At 49.8% G+C, this 15,416-nt stretch overlaps 2 protein-coding genes across 5 annotated transcripts in view; one reads left to right on the plus strand and one right to left on the minus strand.

The window, feature by feature from the left end:
* The window catches only part of Acf (ATP-dependent chromatin assembly factor large subunit), a 66,095-nt gene extending 64,552 nt beyond the window's left edge, over positions 1-1,543 (plus strand). For both annotated transcript variants that reach the window (XM_050180219.3, XM_050180221.3), the window contains one exon: positions 1,273-1,543. The gene's annotated coding sequence lies outside the window, so the exon portion shown is untranslated. The remainder of the gene's footprint in view (positions 1-1,272) is intronic.
* LOC126533042 (beta-1,3-galactosyltransferase 1-like) overlaps positions 964-15,416 on the minus strand; it is a 29,176-nt gene continuing 14,723 nt past the window's right edge. For 2 of the 3 annotated variants that reach the window (XM_072289395.1, XM_072289394.1), the window contains 2 exons: positions 8,454-9,172; positions 964-2,887 (listed from right to left, as the gene is read on the minus strand). In XM_072289395.1, the coding sequence (XP_072145496.1) occupies positions 2,406-2,887; positions 8,454-9,093 (1,122 nt within the window). In that variant the 5' untranslated portion in view covers positions 9,094-9,172 and the 3' untranslated portion in view covers positions 964-2,405. Of the gene's footprint in view, positions 2,888-8,453; positions 9,173-10,268; positions 10,426-15,416 lie in introns of those variants that run through there. The other variant, XM_055071609.2, reaches the window with a different exon arrangement.

Consider the following 15,416-nt stretch of genomic DNA (forward strand, 5'->3'; position numbering starts at 1 on the left):
ACACATGTACAAGTTGCAGTTATAAATTTCTTTTCTATGAGTTTCCGCTGTCTTTTTATTGATGACAGTGGAACACTGTGTCTTGTTGAGACTTTCAATTTCTGTGGGTAATGACCCCTGTTCTGGGTCTCCGTAGCCTCTGTTCTTGCTGTACATAAATGCAGGGAAGCAGTGAATGTTGTCGGCATCGAAGTTAGTTACTAGCCTTTGGTGTCATTGAAAGGTTTACAATTACCTTGCATGCACCTTTGTGCAGTTTGCAGGGTGGGTGTGATAACATTATACTTTTCCTAGGAACATGTGATGATTGAGTAGTGTGGTGTGGTGCTTGCAGTTAAAAAAGGGGGGAAGGAAAGAAAAGGCTGCAACGCTGCTAGCGCTTTTCACTTTGTCAGAATCATGAAAGTGTTGACTAGGGGAGTTGTAGTCAAGAGTAAAAATTGACAGTGTATTGCTGTTCTTCAGGTAAGTGTTGTTGGGGCACCTTAAGAAGCAAAGCTTGCTGCTAACAAGAGAGGAGGTATTTTTAGTGATGTTCATTTGTGAACATGCTATTAGCGATGAGAGAAAGTGGCTTGAATACGCAACTTCGGCCCCTTTGCAAATGTACATACCATGTTCCCTTCCATGCGGATAAAGGTTTCCTTTGGCTTCTGTTCAGCATTCTTGACCTCGTAGCTTGCCTTTTTCCTTAGCAACATTAAGTTTATTCCTGACAGTTAGTTTCCAGTTTCATCAAAGTAATGCTAATGACGTTCTTGGACTTCGTGTGTGTTGAATGTGTATGAAAGCAAACCATGGCACTTTGTGCCCAAGGGTGGGAAGGGGTGTAAGAATGACTAGATGGAAGTGACCTTGCTTCTTTTGAAACCATTGTCTACATCTGTGGTTCCTGCATCACTAAGAGAAAACCAGGTTGCATTTTCATTTATGACAGTGCATCTCTGCTTGACAACGCACCACTCCAGGGAAGTTGTAATGCCCTTTAATTAACATAATGATTCATAATATACATTCAAAATGATGCTTGAAAATGCTGGAGTCAGGCACGTCATTTGCTGCAGTGGCTGGCTGTTTGCTTCGCAGGACACTTGTAATTTGCCATTCGTGGTAGCTGCACAAACTTGTGAAATGTGGCACTTAGTACTATTGATGACTCCCGGAACTCATTAGTGTTTTGTTGAAGTGAGGTTCATTCACTGGGCACTCAGTGGCAGTCTGTTGAACAGTCTTTTACAAGTGCTGTTTTTTCTTTTTTCGTGTGGGTCCCAGGAAGTGCAACTTGCATTAGTTGGGTATCATTGCTTCTAGGAGATGCCCAATAGTAATGCCTTGTGCACAAGTTCTGTGCATTGTCTTCGAAGATTCTTGAGACTACCGCACACGCACACCATGGCCCACGTGCTCCCGACTGCACAGTATGTGCTAGTTTCCCCGACTCTGCAGGCCTGGAGGCAACAATGACGACTAGCTGTTGCTGTGTACACTTTCCGCTGCCACAAGTAGCAAAATAAAAGCATTGTTTGTGCAAGACTGAAGCTGATACATGTCCCTTTGTCTTGAATTGCATGAACACCATCTGTGCAGCTGTTGGAAACCTGTCCTGTGCTTAAAAGTGCATGTGGCACTGTTACCGCAAGGATTTTTGCTGGAAGCTTCTGTGGTCCAGAAATACATCACGGGGAGGTATTCTGTAAGAGTCCACCTACTGGACTGTCCATTTCTGCCACTGCCGATTGGATGCAGCTGTACGAGAGAGATCAGCGGCCCTAGCCAATGAGCAGCGGCTGAAATGGACTGTTCACTAGGTGGACTATGACAGAATACCCCCTCGGGTGCCTTTTAATACAAATTGCATGCATCAGTTAGCCAGATAGGGAGAGTGTGCGCTACTGTTGGTGTGTATAGTGCTTATCCTCCTGTTAAGCTTTTCGTTTTCACACTAAATCTGGCAGTGCTTCACTTACTGAAACCAATTCAAATACATTTAGTCCAGTGACAAATCTACGACAACCGATTCAGTATAGTACCAATCCACCGTCGTGTATGAAGGTGGACTTGTGTAGAAGCTGTCCATGCTGGTTCGTGATGCACTGCCACCCGGACAGAACGCTTGCACTGGTTGGTAGTGAGGGGACAAGTGTTTGCACGTGGCTGTTGGTTAAAACGGGTGACCAACTTTCGCTGGTATGGCCACTTAGCGTCGCTTAAACGCACACAGCTGTCTCTTCACCCTGAAACTCTCGAAGAGGCGCGCGAACTGACTAGCGAGGGACGCCGAAGAGTACGGGCTCCGTGGTGCAAGGCGCGATGACGTCCATCGGTCACTCGGCTAGCCGACTTCGCTACGTCCAGACTTTTCTTACCCGATGGGCACGCGCAGCGCTCGCTTTCGAGTCGCGCCATCACCGAGTGGTCGGACCTTTGATCACGCCCAACAGGCGCGGACAGAAGAAGGCCTGCGTGTTCACTTCGCGCCACAGCAGGCGCATGTCGCGCGGTCCCAGCTCGTGCGAGGTGATCCTGCTCTCTCGGGTGAATGCGCAGCTCGCCCGAGCCAGGGTCACCCTCGGCTTGAGGGTGATGCCCGGGTGCTCCAGGGTGCGCAGGCCAGCCTTGAGGCGGCAGAAGCCCGTCACGTAGGCGTCCTCGATGAAGAACGTGGGCGTCGCTTGGGACGCCTGGTAGAGCCTCCGCGCCGACGACTGCGAGAAGGCGTAGGCGAAGCCGCCGCAGTAGCGCGGGAACAGCTCCCCGGGCAGCTGGGCCCGGGGCACGCAGTACTTGAGGTAGCGGCTGGGCAGCGGGCCCTCGCCGTGCCGCAGGATGCGGCGCACTGGGTTCGAGTGGCACAAGATGGCGTCCTCCATGGACGGCCCGTCCAGTGCTGCGAAGAGAAAGTCGAGCGGCACTTCAAAGAGGAACGCTAATACAGTAAACGCTGATAGCTGTCTTTCAAAACTATTTATTTTCGTTCATTTCGCAGTAGTAGGTTGAATATTAGACGTTCTATTCATAAATTTCGTGCCGCCACGTAGTGCGGCGTATTTTTTTATTTACATTTGGATCGTTCTAGCTTAGTAAAAGTCGCAACTTGCTAAGCCTGTTTGGTTTTAGAATGCAACGCAGTCCATTTTTACCGATTAAGTAATAACTGAGCCAACACCTAGAACCGTCTGCCATGAGCAGACGCCGTCAAAATCCACAATGTCGGCAAGCTGGCGCGTCGAGGCGGCGTCGACACCAGCCGTCTTTCCTGCTGGCGCAATGCTACCTGTCGTGGTAGCAATGTTTTTCATGATTATTTTGTTGAAGGGTACATTCTAGTACGGGTGCAATGATTTTTCTATTTGGTGCCCCTTAACTAAACGTCGAGAGGCTACGGGCGTAATGACTACTAAGGGATTTACCAGCTGCGTTAAGTGAGAAATTGCAACTTGAGTTCTAAATTGTGCACTTCTCTAGCTGTAATAATCAGCAGCCGCTTTTTCTTTTATTGCTATAGCAATTATATGAACCCTTCAGGCGCATTTCTGCCGTTGCCGTGATGCGTATAAAGTCCAAGGGCAATAACCGTCGCCGCGCGCCCTACGCAGTACGTGCGAGCGAAAGCGCGCAAGGGAAGCCGACGACCGCGGCTCAATCTCACCCGCGCGAAAGGGAGGAAAGTGAAGAGGAAGCGCGCTGTCGTCCGTCGCGCGCGAGGCCAACACCTGTACAAGTTCTCTAGAGGGTGTTTGCGAGGCACCAGGGGGAGTGGAGGGAGGGGGACGGCGTTCTACCACAGAATTCTACTCCGGCTGCCGTGCTTCCGCAAGGGTTGCAGAAGATAGTGCTAGCCTTTCCTCCTTCCCGAAAGAACCACCACACTCTGCCTATGTGGCGGATGCGCGGCCGTATATTGGAAGCGATCTGCGTTGGGTGCAGATCCTAGGTGCGTCGACGGCTCCTAGATTTGTGTGTGCTGCGTGTTATCGGCGCACTTTGCGTTGAATCGATGGACAGCTCTAAGGTCGCTTCGCTCGCTGCTGCTGCCGCGTTTCCTCGTGCAACGTTGTGACAGCGAGTGTCCGCGGTCATTGAGTGTGATGTGTTCATGTTTGCTGTGCGCGCTGACATCATGCTTGGTAATTTAGTCAGCAAGCGAATGCTTACAAGTTGATATGGCCGATAAAAGTGCTATCTCTACTTTGTATGGCTCTTTGCTAATTTGCTATCGCAATCAATGCTTCGCCTTTCGGGCGAAACTGACTTTTTTTTTTCTTCCTGGTTACATTAAAGGGACGTACAACTGCTCAGAACATTAATCGAGATAACCCCGCTGATGGAATGATTCCCTGTCGTAGTGGCTGAAACGAGCCGTGTTCTTGTCATTAAATTAAATTATGGGGTTTTACGCGCCAAAACCACTTTCTGATTATGAGGCACGCCGTAGTGGAGGACTCCGGAAATTTCGACCACCTGGGGTTCTTTAACGTGCACCTAAATCTAAGTACACGGGTGTTTTCGCATTTCGCCCCCATCGAAATGCGGCCGCCGTGGCCGGGATTCGATCCCGCGACCTCGTGCTCAGCAGTGTTCTTGTCATTAAATGTGAATTTATATTTTAATTCATCACTAAAAGTTGCGAAAAATTACCTTTGGAGTCCCACGCGGCAAGAACATGGAGCTGTATGAAAGGTCCACCACATGACCTACTAGTGTACGCGGTTACTGGTCTTATTATTAGTATTGAAATGCAGTATAAATTTTATTATAACTTTTTTCTCACTTACAATGTGCACTTACAATGTGCAGCCTTCGTATGTAGTGAGCAGAAAAATGGCGCTGCCTTCATTTTCGATGAATTGGCTCGGCTAGTCTATCGACAGAACAACGACGACAGGGGCCAGCCAGACATGATGTAGGCGTGTACTTTGGGGGAAAACGCGGTACAAATATAAGAAATGTCAGTACAACAACGCGAACTTATTGCACCAGCTTCTTGTTTTCAAAAGTGGTTCAAAAGGTCGAAATGTAGGTGGTTAACGACCATTTCCTTCCTCCATGTTAACGACACTCACTCCTGCGTGAAAGCAGAACGATGGGTGGCTGCACAATTTGCGAAGCGGGCTATCGAGATCGCTCTCACTTCTCAGCTTTGCTGGAGGAGGGACTCCTACCTTTTTAGAGGTCGCTCAGATAAAAAAATTCTGCTTACTAAATATTCACGCGCTTGTGGAAGCAACCGCTCCAGATGTAAACACTACGGAGCTTTGCGTTGCACCATAAAAAAACTAGGTCCTTAAAAATCAGTCATCAGTTCCTTTAAGTGGCTAAATCTGAGGACGGTGCAAAAGTCCGTGAATCTTCATAATCTGCTGCAGAATCCAATAGAAAGATTCGGGTGCGGGTTTTCAGTTTCAAATTGCAGCCTACCCTGGCGTGTAAACAGTGGGCCTCTTCGATTTTCCACTTCTGGCTACCCGCACGCTGCCAGCACCAGCCTGAGACTAGCCGCTCTGTGGAAGTGCTGTGGCTAGCAGATGATTAAAAGAGGCGATGGGCCTAGAGTTTCATAAGATAGTAGGAAACTCTATGGCGATGGGCTTTCGCCGCCATCTTTGTGGGGACGTCTTTGTGCGCAACGCGGACGCTTGAGGACTTAAATTTACCTCGCTCAGCCAACTTTATACGGTCGTCTTCGGATTTCCTTACTTCTAGCGTTATCTTTTTGGGTGCTAACGCACCGTTCCGCATTGCGAAGCGGTGCGATACGAGCGGCAGTGAACCGTTTGAAGCTTTTCTGTGTGTATGTGTGTGCGTGTCGAAGGCTTCTTCCCGGCGGCGATCAGCGCTCCGCGTTCTCATGCGTGCATGTTATCTGCATCGTGTTCCGCACAAGTTGTAGACGCTCATTCACACACACTGCGGTACATTTTCGGTTAGTCTTTACCTGGTCGTGTTCCTTTTCCCGTATCTCGCGTATGTATGCGGCGATATCGCCCTTTTCTGCAGTTAGCGAAGGCGTTGCAGCTTGCATGTGTTCGATCGCCGTCGTATGCTTGGTTGGCAGCTCGAAACCGATGTGTGTTCGAACTGCGGGTCGTTGATGTTAAGAATACACTGGTTGAGTAATAGGCACGCGTACATTAGCTTATTGCTCCCGTGATCGCGACCAATATTGTTTTTCGTGTGAAAATTTTCGCTGGTCACAGGAGGCGTGCATTTTCATGCGCCAGCCGCATCCCAGCTCCTTATAGGGTCAAAATGAGAAGCACCATCAGCCGAAACCAAATTTCTGAAATCGAAGCGCAAGCGGGTCGGCACGAAATTTTGTGCGTATAAGACGTACCCTATATCCTGTTTTTTCACGTCTTGTCAAGTGATGACACAACGCCAACTCATCAATGTCGCCGGTGGGCGACGTGACCGCTGCGAGCAGGGATCCTCGAGCGATCGCTTTCGGGGATGCAATCAGGCGCCATTTCGCGTCTTGGCATCGGACGCCGTCTGTTGCGCTGGGCAAGGCGATCGAGGTTGGCCCAATGTGCGTCCTGTGCCGAGTCGCGCGAAATCTCGCGAAAGTGATCGTATCGCTGAATGCAACTGTATATCTTTTCAAGCTGGCAACGCATAAATGGGTCGACTACGCCGAGCGCGCGCCGGCCTCGCCGGGCGCTGCCATGCTGGTAGCATGTTTACATTTGGCCAGCTGTCTCGGCGTTCGATTTTGCAAACTTCGAGCAGCTTTCGGGTTGTCTTGGGATCGCAGCCCACGTGACTTCCTATCAGGACCGGAACTATAGCTGCCTGCTGGCCGCTGCCAGAACTCCGAAAATCGAAGAGGCCCAGTAAGTGCGAATGGAAATGTTAACGCCATTTCATATTTCCTTACCTTAAAGGGCCCCTCACCAGGTCTGGCCATTTTGAGCTGACAAGCGCAGAGCACACAATGTGCGCCAACGATCGTGTTTACTAAGAATTACATCGCTACGCGCCGCGGAAAGGTCTGAAATTTCAAACTGAACGCCGTTTTCCCTTTCCCTCGCGGCGACCGCGCTCCAAGCTGGACGGTGACGTAGTCGTGCATATAGGAGGCTATGACTCGTGTCCCTGCGCCTACGTACTCGTGTCCGCAGTGTGACGTCACTCATGGTGACACGTGACTTCGAGAATTATTGAAGGCAACATCTGTTATTTGTGTGATCCTTCAATTGACGAATTGTAGTTTAGAGAAATAATAAAACACACAAGCGGAATGTCTACGTGCTTGTTCCTACGGTCGTGCAGACACGTGCGCAGTTACCGAAACTATGCCATATTCTACTGTGTTGCAGTGCGTGATCGTGCTCTGCGATCCGCTTGTTCTGCCTCAGCATTCGTGCAGCACTGAATTATACCGCTACTCATGTGTCCTTATGCACAGCGCGCAAATCGTCACGGAACTGCGCGTGCGCAAACCCCTACGTGTGGATCTGCGCATGCGCAGTGCCGTCGCCCCTAGTTCTTGCGTACGCAAGCCGCTTGCGTCCCCTAACCTAAAATTCTCCAATGACAACAGCTCGCGCGCAACGCCACAAAAAAAAAAAAAAAAAAGGAAAGCAGAAAGAAAACGAAGGCGGTGCCCGTGACGTATGCGTCACGCGATACCCCAGGTTCGGTATGGGAGAACGCAGGGAAGGAATTTCGATGGCGGACGCTAGACGGGGTGAGTGGAGTGCAGTGCAGTGCAGTGGAGCTCGTCTCCTGAAATTATGGGTTCGCGGCACTGCAATATTTCTATCTCGACTATTAATGAGCCGATCTGAAAAAAAAAAAATTGCGGCAGAACGCTCCCTAGAGGACACGTAACAACTTCCAGCGTGTAACCGAAATTTGGTGTGGGGCTTGGTGAGGGGCACGTTATGACGCTCGTGAGCGGATATACTACGTAAGGAGTGGAGTAACGCCAATTCCTATAAAAAAATGTTGCAATGTGAGCGATACAGGTATCGGGCGTTGTGCTTGTCAAGTGACCCGAAGTTGGAGTGGGCAAGGGGAATGGTTTCCATGGATTGGTTGCTAATCTCGGTGCTTTGGTTACCAGTGATGCGCTCCAGCTAGTATGCACACGGCCAGCACTTCCGCCAATTGTCCAGAACACTTGTGTGTCTGCGTATCTGTTAATTTATTTTCGTAACAATGCTAACCGTTGCTATGGTAACGTTCTCGGCTGCTAACGCGCGTTACACACAAGCAAACATGCACAGTTCCCGATATATGGGCTATCGCACATCTCTGAAATGAGGGGAATCATTGAAGCAGGCCTCGCCTTACAACTGCGGAAAGCCTGTTTTGACGAACAGCCGAGGAGCACGAATAGCTCGTGCACACGTGACGCAAGTGACGGTATCTGTCGTCTGCGCAAAAATGAAGCGCGCGCATGTACAGTGTGTCCCGAAAGCGAGAGAGAGAGAGAGTCGCGCACGAACCACTCAGCAGGTTGGGCACGTGCACGAAGATGTCGTCGTCTGTCTTGAGGGCGAACGCGGCGCCGGGGCAGCGCGTCACGAACCACTTGAGCCCCATGACGGACTTGAGCGCCAGGTTCTCGAAGCTCTCGGCAAAGTCCTCCTGCACCAGGTCGCCGTACGCGTAGTTCTCTGCCATCAGGTCACGCGCGGGCTCTCCCGGATCGGCCAGCAGAAACACGACGCGAAAGTTCAGCGCCCTCTGCAGGGACTTCTGTCCCCAGGTGTCCCTGATGGCCTGTCGGCGCTCGGCGCCGTTCCTGGCGTTGGACGCGACGAGCACAACCAGCAGCGGAGGCCTGTCGCCGCCGTCATCGCCGCAAACCTGGGGGTTGTCCAGCAGGTAGGAGTAGTTGTGCGGGTTGGCTGCGACGCCGCGGTGGACCGTGACGTTGTCCCGGAGCACGACCCAAGCCGGGGGTCCCGTCCAGAGGTCGTTGCTGGTGGACTTGCCGACGGACGGCCGGGGGTGGTGCGCGTTGACGGACGCCGGCGTCGGCCTCGATATCAGAAGCAGGAACAGGGCTAGGGAGCCGAGCGCGCTGGCGCAGACCTTGGCCGCGCCAAGCCTCGGCCAGCAGCAGCAGCGGCTCAGCGGCATCGGACAGCGCGGCCCCTCGTCAGCCGATCTTCAGCATCTCGTTCCTGGTGCCGAGTGCATCGGGCGAGACGACCCGGCGCTGCAAGCGCGGGAAGAACGACGAATAAACAACATGCTCGCCTCTTAAGCGGTGCACGTTATCGTATACGGACTACTGTGTTAATGGAAAAGAGAGTGACACCACAGAAGAATACACATAGAAACAGTGTAAGCCCTTACGTTATTTCTATGTGCCTTCTTGTGGGATGTTCATTTCTCTTGCATTAGCGCAGTAATTCACTGTCATAACAATGAACCATCTATGGCCCCTCAAGATGACCCTTGCATTATATACATGCGGTCCCTGTCACAGATATAGCTTACGGATACTGTTTACAAAATGGCTGCGACATTGGCTGTTTATTTTGCGTTTTTTTTTCGTAATTGGCTCGTAATCAGCTAACGTTGGGTGCGGTAGCACTTTTGATGAATGCCACTGCTTGTCCGACGTTGGTACCAGTCGTAAGCCAACGTCGCCTCAAGCTTGGCCCAGCATTGGTGCGCTGACCGGGTACCTAAGAACCAAAGTACCTAAGCAGCACTTAAAAAAAAATATTTAGAAAGTGGAAACAGCATAACATTTAAGAAATTTAAGTACAAGTCACGTTAACGTAGTTGAACGAAAAGCTTTCCTTCACAAGTAGCTGCACAGCAATATTCAGCGCAATGCCGTAAAGCCGCACAGCGCTTCAGCGAAGAGCAACTTTCTTTTCTTTCTTTCTTTTTTCTGGAATGGTTTTAAATGAGGCTACGCATTTAGTTTTCTAAGCCGGGCATGCCTCGAGTAGGTAATCGTTCTCGGTGGTGCCATTAAATGATCAATCAGAACTGGGCGTGGGTACATATTCTGGGCGTGGGTACGATTTTCTCGTTGATCGCTGCTTGTTGACTGACTTGTCAACTGTTCTCGAAGATGTTGCACTTTGATTACAGTACCTTACGATCGGCCATTAACACAATCAGCTTTACGATTCGTTTTTGCAAAAGTGAGCTCTTCGATTCGCATTTGGAAATCTTGCGCGCGCTCTACATGGAACTTTTCCGTTCTTTTCCTCCCCGTCTACCGCGCAAGGTGCGCCTCTGCGCCACTGGCACATATATACACACGAAGCACCGTGAGCTGATTCGCTACTTACTATACTCCCGCCTGACCAGCGGCCGGTCTTTTTTGTTTTCTTTTTGTCCCAAAGCCTGTCGCTCTATATCCGGCGGCACTTGCTCGTAACCTGCGCCGCTTCTCCCTGCGCAGGCACTGCACACCGCCGCTGCACAAGGTCGCGGCCGACCCGTATCGCCGTCGGATGTAGCTACGCGCAGAAGGATGCAACCGGCACTGCCGTCGCGAAATAAAAACACTGAACCGGTTCGAGCTAAGCGCCTTCGCTGCTCGATGGTGAGAGTGGTGAACGAGCGAGCGCAGTAGCGAGTGTGAAAGGCACATCTCGATCGGGCCAACGCATCGGCCAACTCTCGCACGTGCCGAGCAATTATATGTACTGTACGTACGTATACATACATACGCGTATGGGAACGCTCGGTGAGTTTGCGCTTGTCGGTGCTCTTTCCACGGCGTTCACTTCGCCTTTGGAAGGCCAGTATACTTTGGCTCGTAATTGGTCGTCTGCTCTGCCTCGCGCAGACGATTTTCATTGCGGAGACATCCGGAGCTTCTTGTGGACCATTTGTGGAGCCATTTTAAAATGCTCGTCTGCCAAGACGCGTTGGTCGCTAGCGTGGCATTCACCGGAAGATCGAAGTTCGTGGCCCATTTAGAAACAGGCTGACTATTTGCGGAATCTAGCGTTCCGTGAGTTTCTTAGGAAGCTCAATTTCCGAACACGGAGGCTTCGCTTTTTCGTTTTCTGGTAGAAACTACCAGGCAGTGCCGTAGTCAGGGGGTGGCACACTGGGCAGAAGCTCTTGTGGTGCAAAAACGGTCCGAAACAGTTTCAAGGTTATGTCTCCCAGGCCGTTTTTATTGAGTAACAATTAATTAGAGACATGCAGACACTGCGAAAATATATGACGCCAGAGGGAGTTGGTGCGGATATTTCAGGATGGCGTCGCCAATAATCTTTTGTTATCGCGTCCTTCACGGCTTACGAATACTTCGCTTGCAATAATGCCAGAGAGGTCATCTACCGATGTAGCTCTACTGTCCACTTTAAATGACCACTTAAAGTTTAGTCAGTGCCTGTCCTGTGTGCTTCTGTCTCGCTTGCGTACATTTAGTGCTGCAATTAAAATGAATGTCAATCGACTTGCTTGGCTGCGTACCTTGCTACATTTAGTTTCTTTTTAATATCAAGTTGAACACTACATAGAAATACGTTTAGCTGTGTTAGTAAATTACCTCTCGAAAATACAAAAAGATGAGAGACAGAAGCAACTCTTACTGTGAAAGAAGGTTTGATAAGCTAGAAATAACGCGACGAAGCACTGAATTACATTTTATACTGCTAACTTTGTATGCTATTGAAAGTCCTGGACCTCGAAACCCTAGAAAAAGAAATACAATATAGCTTATTTACTGTAATAAGCTTTTTTACGAACCGGTTTAGGTTTAATTTCCCAAGAGGCGTATGTGCCCTGATGTCATGGCGCAAAGGTGGTCCACCTGCGAGCATAACATCGTGCCGTTCGGGCGCTGGCTCCAGCTCGCTCTGTCGTCTGTTACGCTGCGTCAGGCCGCACCACAAGTCCCAGCATAGCAGACGACCGACCTATGCAGACCGTAAGAAGCCCACCTAGGTATCACAAGGCCTGTGCAATCAGCTTTACGAAGTCATGGACTGAAATTTCTATTGCTAATCCCGGCGTGACGAAAGCGGCGACGTCAGAAATAACCGCGACCACCTCTGCAGCAGTCCCATAAGGGTTCTATGGGAGTTGGCCCTAGTAGCGTGACGTCATAAAAACATCTACAGGCCTTGTGCTACCTATAATTATAGGTGACTTTGCCTTGCTGCGAAGCTTGAGAGAAGACAAAGCAGCCGAAGCGCTAAATCTTATTGAAGTTGTTAGAGTAAGAACGCAGGTCACTGCGCTGTTGTACTTCCTCGACTAGAGTATAGTTTTCCACTGGAGAGCAAAAAAGGAACACACATCGAGCAAACGTCGCCGTGCGCACCGTTGCCCCGGAGGAATGTTGGGCGATACCCAACGGCGTTTTCATCCGGGGCCAATATTCCTTCAGACGATCATGCATACGCGAAGCTGCACGAACTATGCAGCAATCACTGAAACGTACGGCTGTCTCTTGTGATCTATATTTCAGGAGATTATTGTGCTCGGAATCCTACTTTTTTTTTCTCTCTCTCTTTCTTTTTTTTTTCCGGTCGTCATTGCCACACGGCGCATTTGCATGAACGATTAGATGAAATCGCGCAGGTTAGTTTCATGCAGTGAATGGATAGGCCGCTTCTGATTGCGTACAAGCAAACGCACACGGTTATACGAGTTTGGTCTGTCCGCACCTGGACATCTGGGGTGAGGGGGATGATTATGTAAGTGTCCGCCACCTACAGTGGACATGTCCATTCCGTCTGCTGCTGAAGTGCAGAGTGGCTGGGGCGCCTGTCCTGGATACAGCCACGACATACGGTGAGCATCCATTGCAGACCACATACAGGGCAGAGCGCATAGTGTTCAGGCGCAAATTTAGATAGCAATGAAAGCGAAGACTGGAGGGAATGTTTTATTCCCCAAGCCGTATAGCTGCTGCAGAGTGAAAAGTATCTGTCATTATTTTATCCCTAGCAGCGAACGTATACATCTCCAAGGCAGCTACAGCGATCGAAATATTATTTTCCCGGTGGAAATGGCTTGAATGAAACAGTGAGCCAAGTTTAGGCGAATTTGCTCATACTCGTAAATTCTATCACGTATGGAGATGAAGCGCGGTTATTTTTTTCAGCGACGTGGCAAAATATTCGTGTCGGCAGACATCAGAAGTTGTGCGATTATCAGTACACAACTGTTTAATCAACTTAACTTCATTAAACAGCATTCTCTTCACTACTGCAGCTACGATGCTGGAAGTGCAGAATTTAAACCGCCGGTGGCCTGCGGTATTCATCCTGAAAATGTGTCAGGAAATGCGGGTTTTTGCGTAATTTTGTTCCACGGTGCATAAAGAAGCCTTCCTGGTAGAATCAGCAACTTTACTAAAAAGTAATTTAGCAAATGTTGGCTATTGAAAAGTTAATTAACTAGTGATAATCACACGATTTCCTATTTCCGCACGGAAATAGGAAATCATGCGGAAATAGGCAACAACAGCATGCGCCGAGCTTAGGACCATTCTCACTTTTATTTCTCTCATTATGTAATGCACAGGGTTCACTGCGCGCGATCGACGCAGTGCGTAAGTGCACTTGTTGACGTCACCTGGCGGGTGAGCTCACCTATGGAGGCTAAGCGGATCCTAGCGCATGCAGCGCGTAGTTTTGTGCCTATATCGCGTCCGTCTTGCTCTTTTATACAGCCGAGCGCAGAAAGCTAATCAAAGGATTTGCCAGCGATCGAACGCCGCTGCCAGAAGAGGGAGAAACCGCTGCAGTCTGCCCCGCTAAAGAAATCCGTGCAGCATTATGGAAGCCGCGGGATGCGCTGAGGCAAGTGCGCGGCAGAAAATAGTGCCGCGCCTAATGCGCTTCCTCGGTCTGCTCTGGTGTTGCATCTTATAGGGGCACTCATGCAACTGTCTAAGCTGGAAAGTCGTGAAAGATAAAGGAAATGTAAACGTTCTCGCTCCTTAAGTTGCCAGCCAGGAATGGACCGGTGGAATGATGCGACTGACAGCAGACTTTTCTTTTTGTAAGATATGAAACGGAATAGAGAGAGAGAGAGAGAGACGTATAGATGTATATCTTAAAAAAGAGTGCATAGCTAAGAATGTATAAATATTCAAATGTTAGGTCGTCTTACTAGCTTTGCTTTCTTTCTCTGTTACTTTTTCTTTTGTGAGGCGTCGTTCTGTCGTTTCCTCCAGTTCAACGTCCTGCATAAATGTAAGCTGTCCACGCACGCACACAGGTTCTTTTGGTTTTTCTTTAGTTTATTTTATTTATTTATTTTTATTTTTTTCGCCCACCAGTTGGAGGCTGCATGCCGAGACTTCGTGTCGGCCTTCTGGACTGTCTGAAAGCTTTAAAGGTATGCGGCGAAGCACTCGGCCTTAGATTTTCTGTCACACTCGTACTTTGGTTGAGGCACAGTGCTGCGTAGTTCTAACCGCGGAGCGCAAACACAATATAAGTACGTGAATGAACGTTTCTACCCTAACAGGAAGGGGGAGAATCTGAGAAAGTTCTTTATTTTTTTCTTGCTTTCATTCTCATTTATATTGGCCGGAATCCCACGAACGCCCAGCGAGGAACACCGGCAACACACATTCGCGAGAGCTTCCTCTACCCTTGACCGACTTGGGCTGTGCACGCTTATCGGCTGCGCCCGGTGAAGCCCGCGAGCCAAGAACGAAGGGCGAATCGAAAATGTTACAAAGAAGAACGATAAGAAAGAAAGAAAGAAAGAAAGAAAGAAAGAAAGAAAGAAAGAAACCCGTCCTCCTCCTACCCCTCCGCAACAACCGCGCACTGCCCGCAAGTGAAACATCGCGGCCAATGAGAATCGACGCCCCGGGACGGGGTGGTTCTGCGCGCGCCATCATTCATTAGTTGCATCCCGCAAGCCGGCTTCGACCGCCGTACCACTGCGTGACAGCTCAGTGTCGAGGCCGCGCGGTGAAGCTTGCGCGCGTTCCGTGTAGGTGTACGTACCTACGTGCATGGAGGGAGCGTGTATACTGCAGCTTTTGGTGCCTGAGAACTCCCCCCCCCCCCCCCTCCACGGCTGCGCGGTGTGTGTTGCGTATGTGTGCTTGTGGTACCATCGCTTTGGTCGTTGAGCTCGCGGCAGCGAGGCGGTCTTCAATAAGGCATTACGCAACTATACGCCCGCGTCGGACAGGTCCGCGAGAGAGTTTGTGTCTCGGAAGGCTTTCGCGTGCGTCGATTGGCAGTTTCATTTTCGTGTTAAACCGACAATATAAAGCAAAAGCGTAGCGAAATAAGTTGCAAAAGCCTCACGAAGTGCATTTACGCGGTTACGATAGTTTCGGTTGGGCTGAACCTGAATAATCTCGGTTAGGCTGAACGTGAATACCGCGTATCACAGTAACGACGAAGGGCTGTAACAGCTTTGATTTATACCCTTATTAACCGCGTCTAATGCAACAATTTCCCTGTGAACTTTTCTGTAACGTGGCGTAACTCTGGAAGGTC

This window comes from Dermacentor andersoni, chromosome 7 (genome assembly GCF_023375885.2).
Source record: "Dermacentor andersoni chromosome 7, qqDerAnde1_hic_scaffold, whole genome shotgun sequence".
NCBI lineage: Eukaryota > Metazoa > Arthropoda > Arachnida > Ixodida > Ixodidae > Dermacentor > Dermacentor andersoni.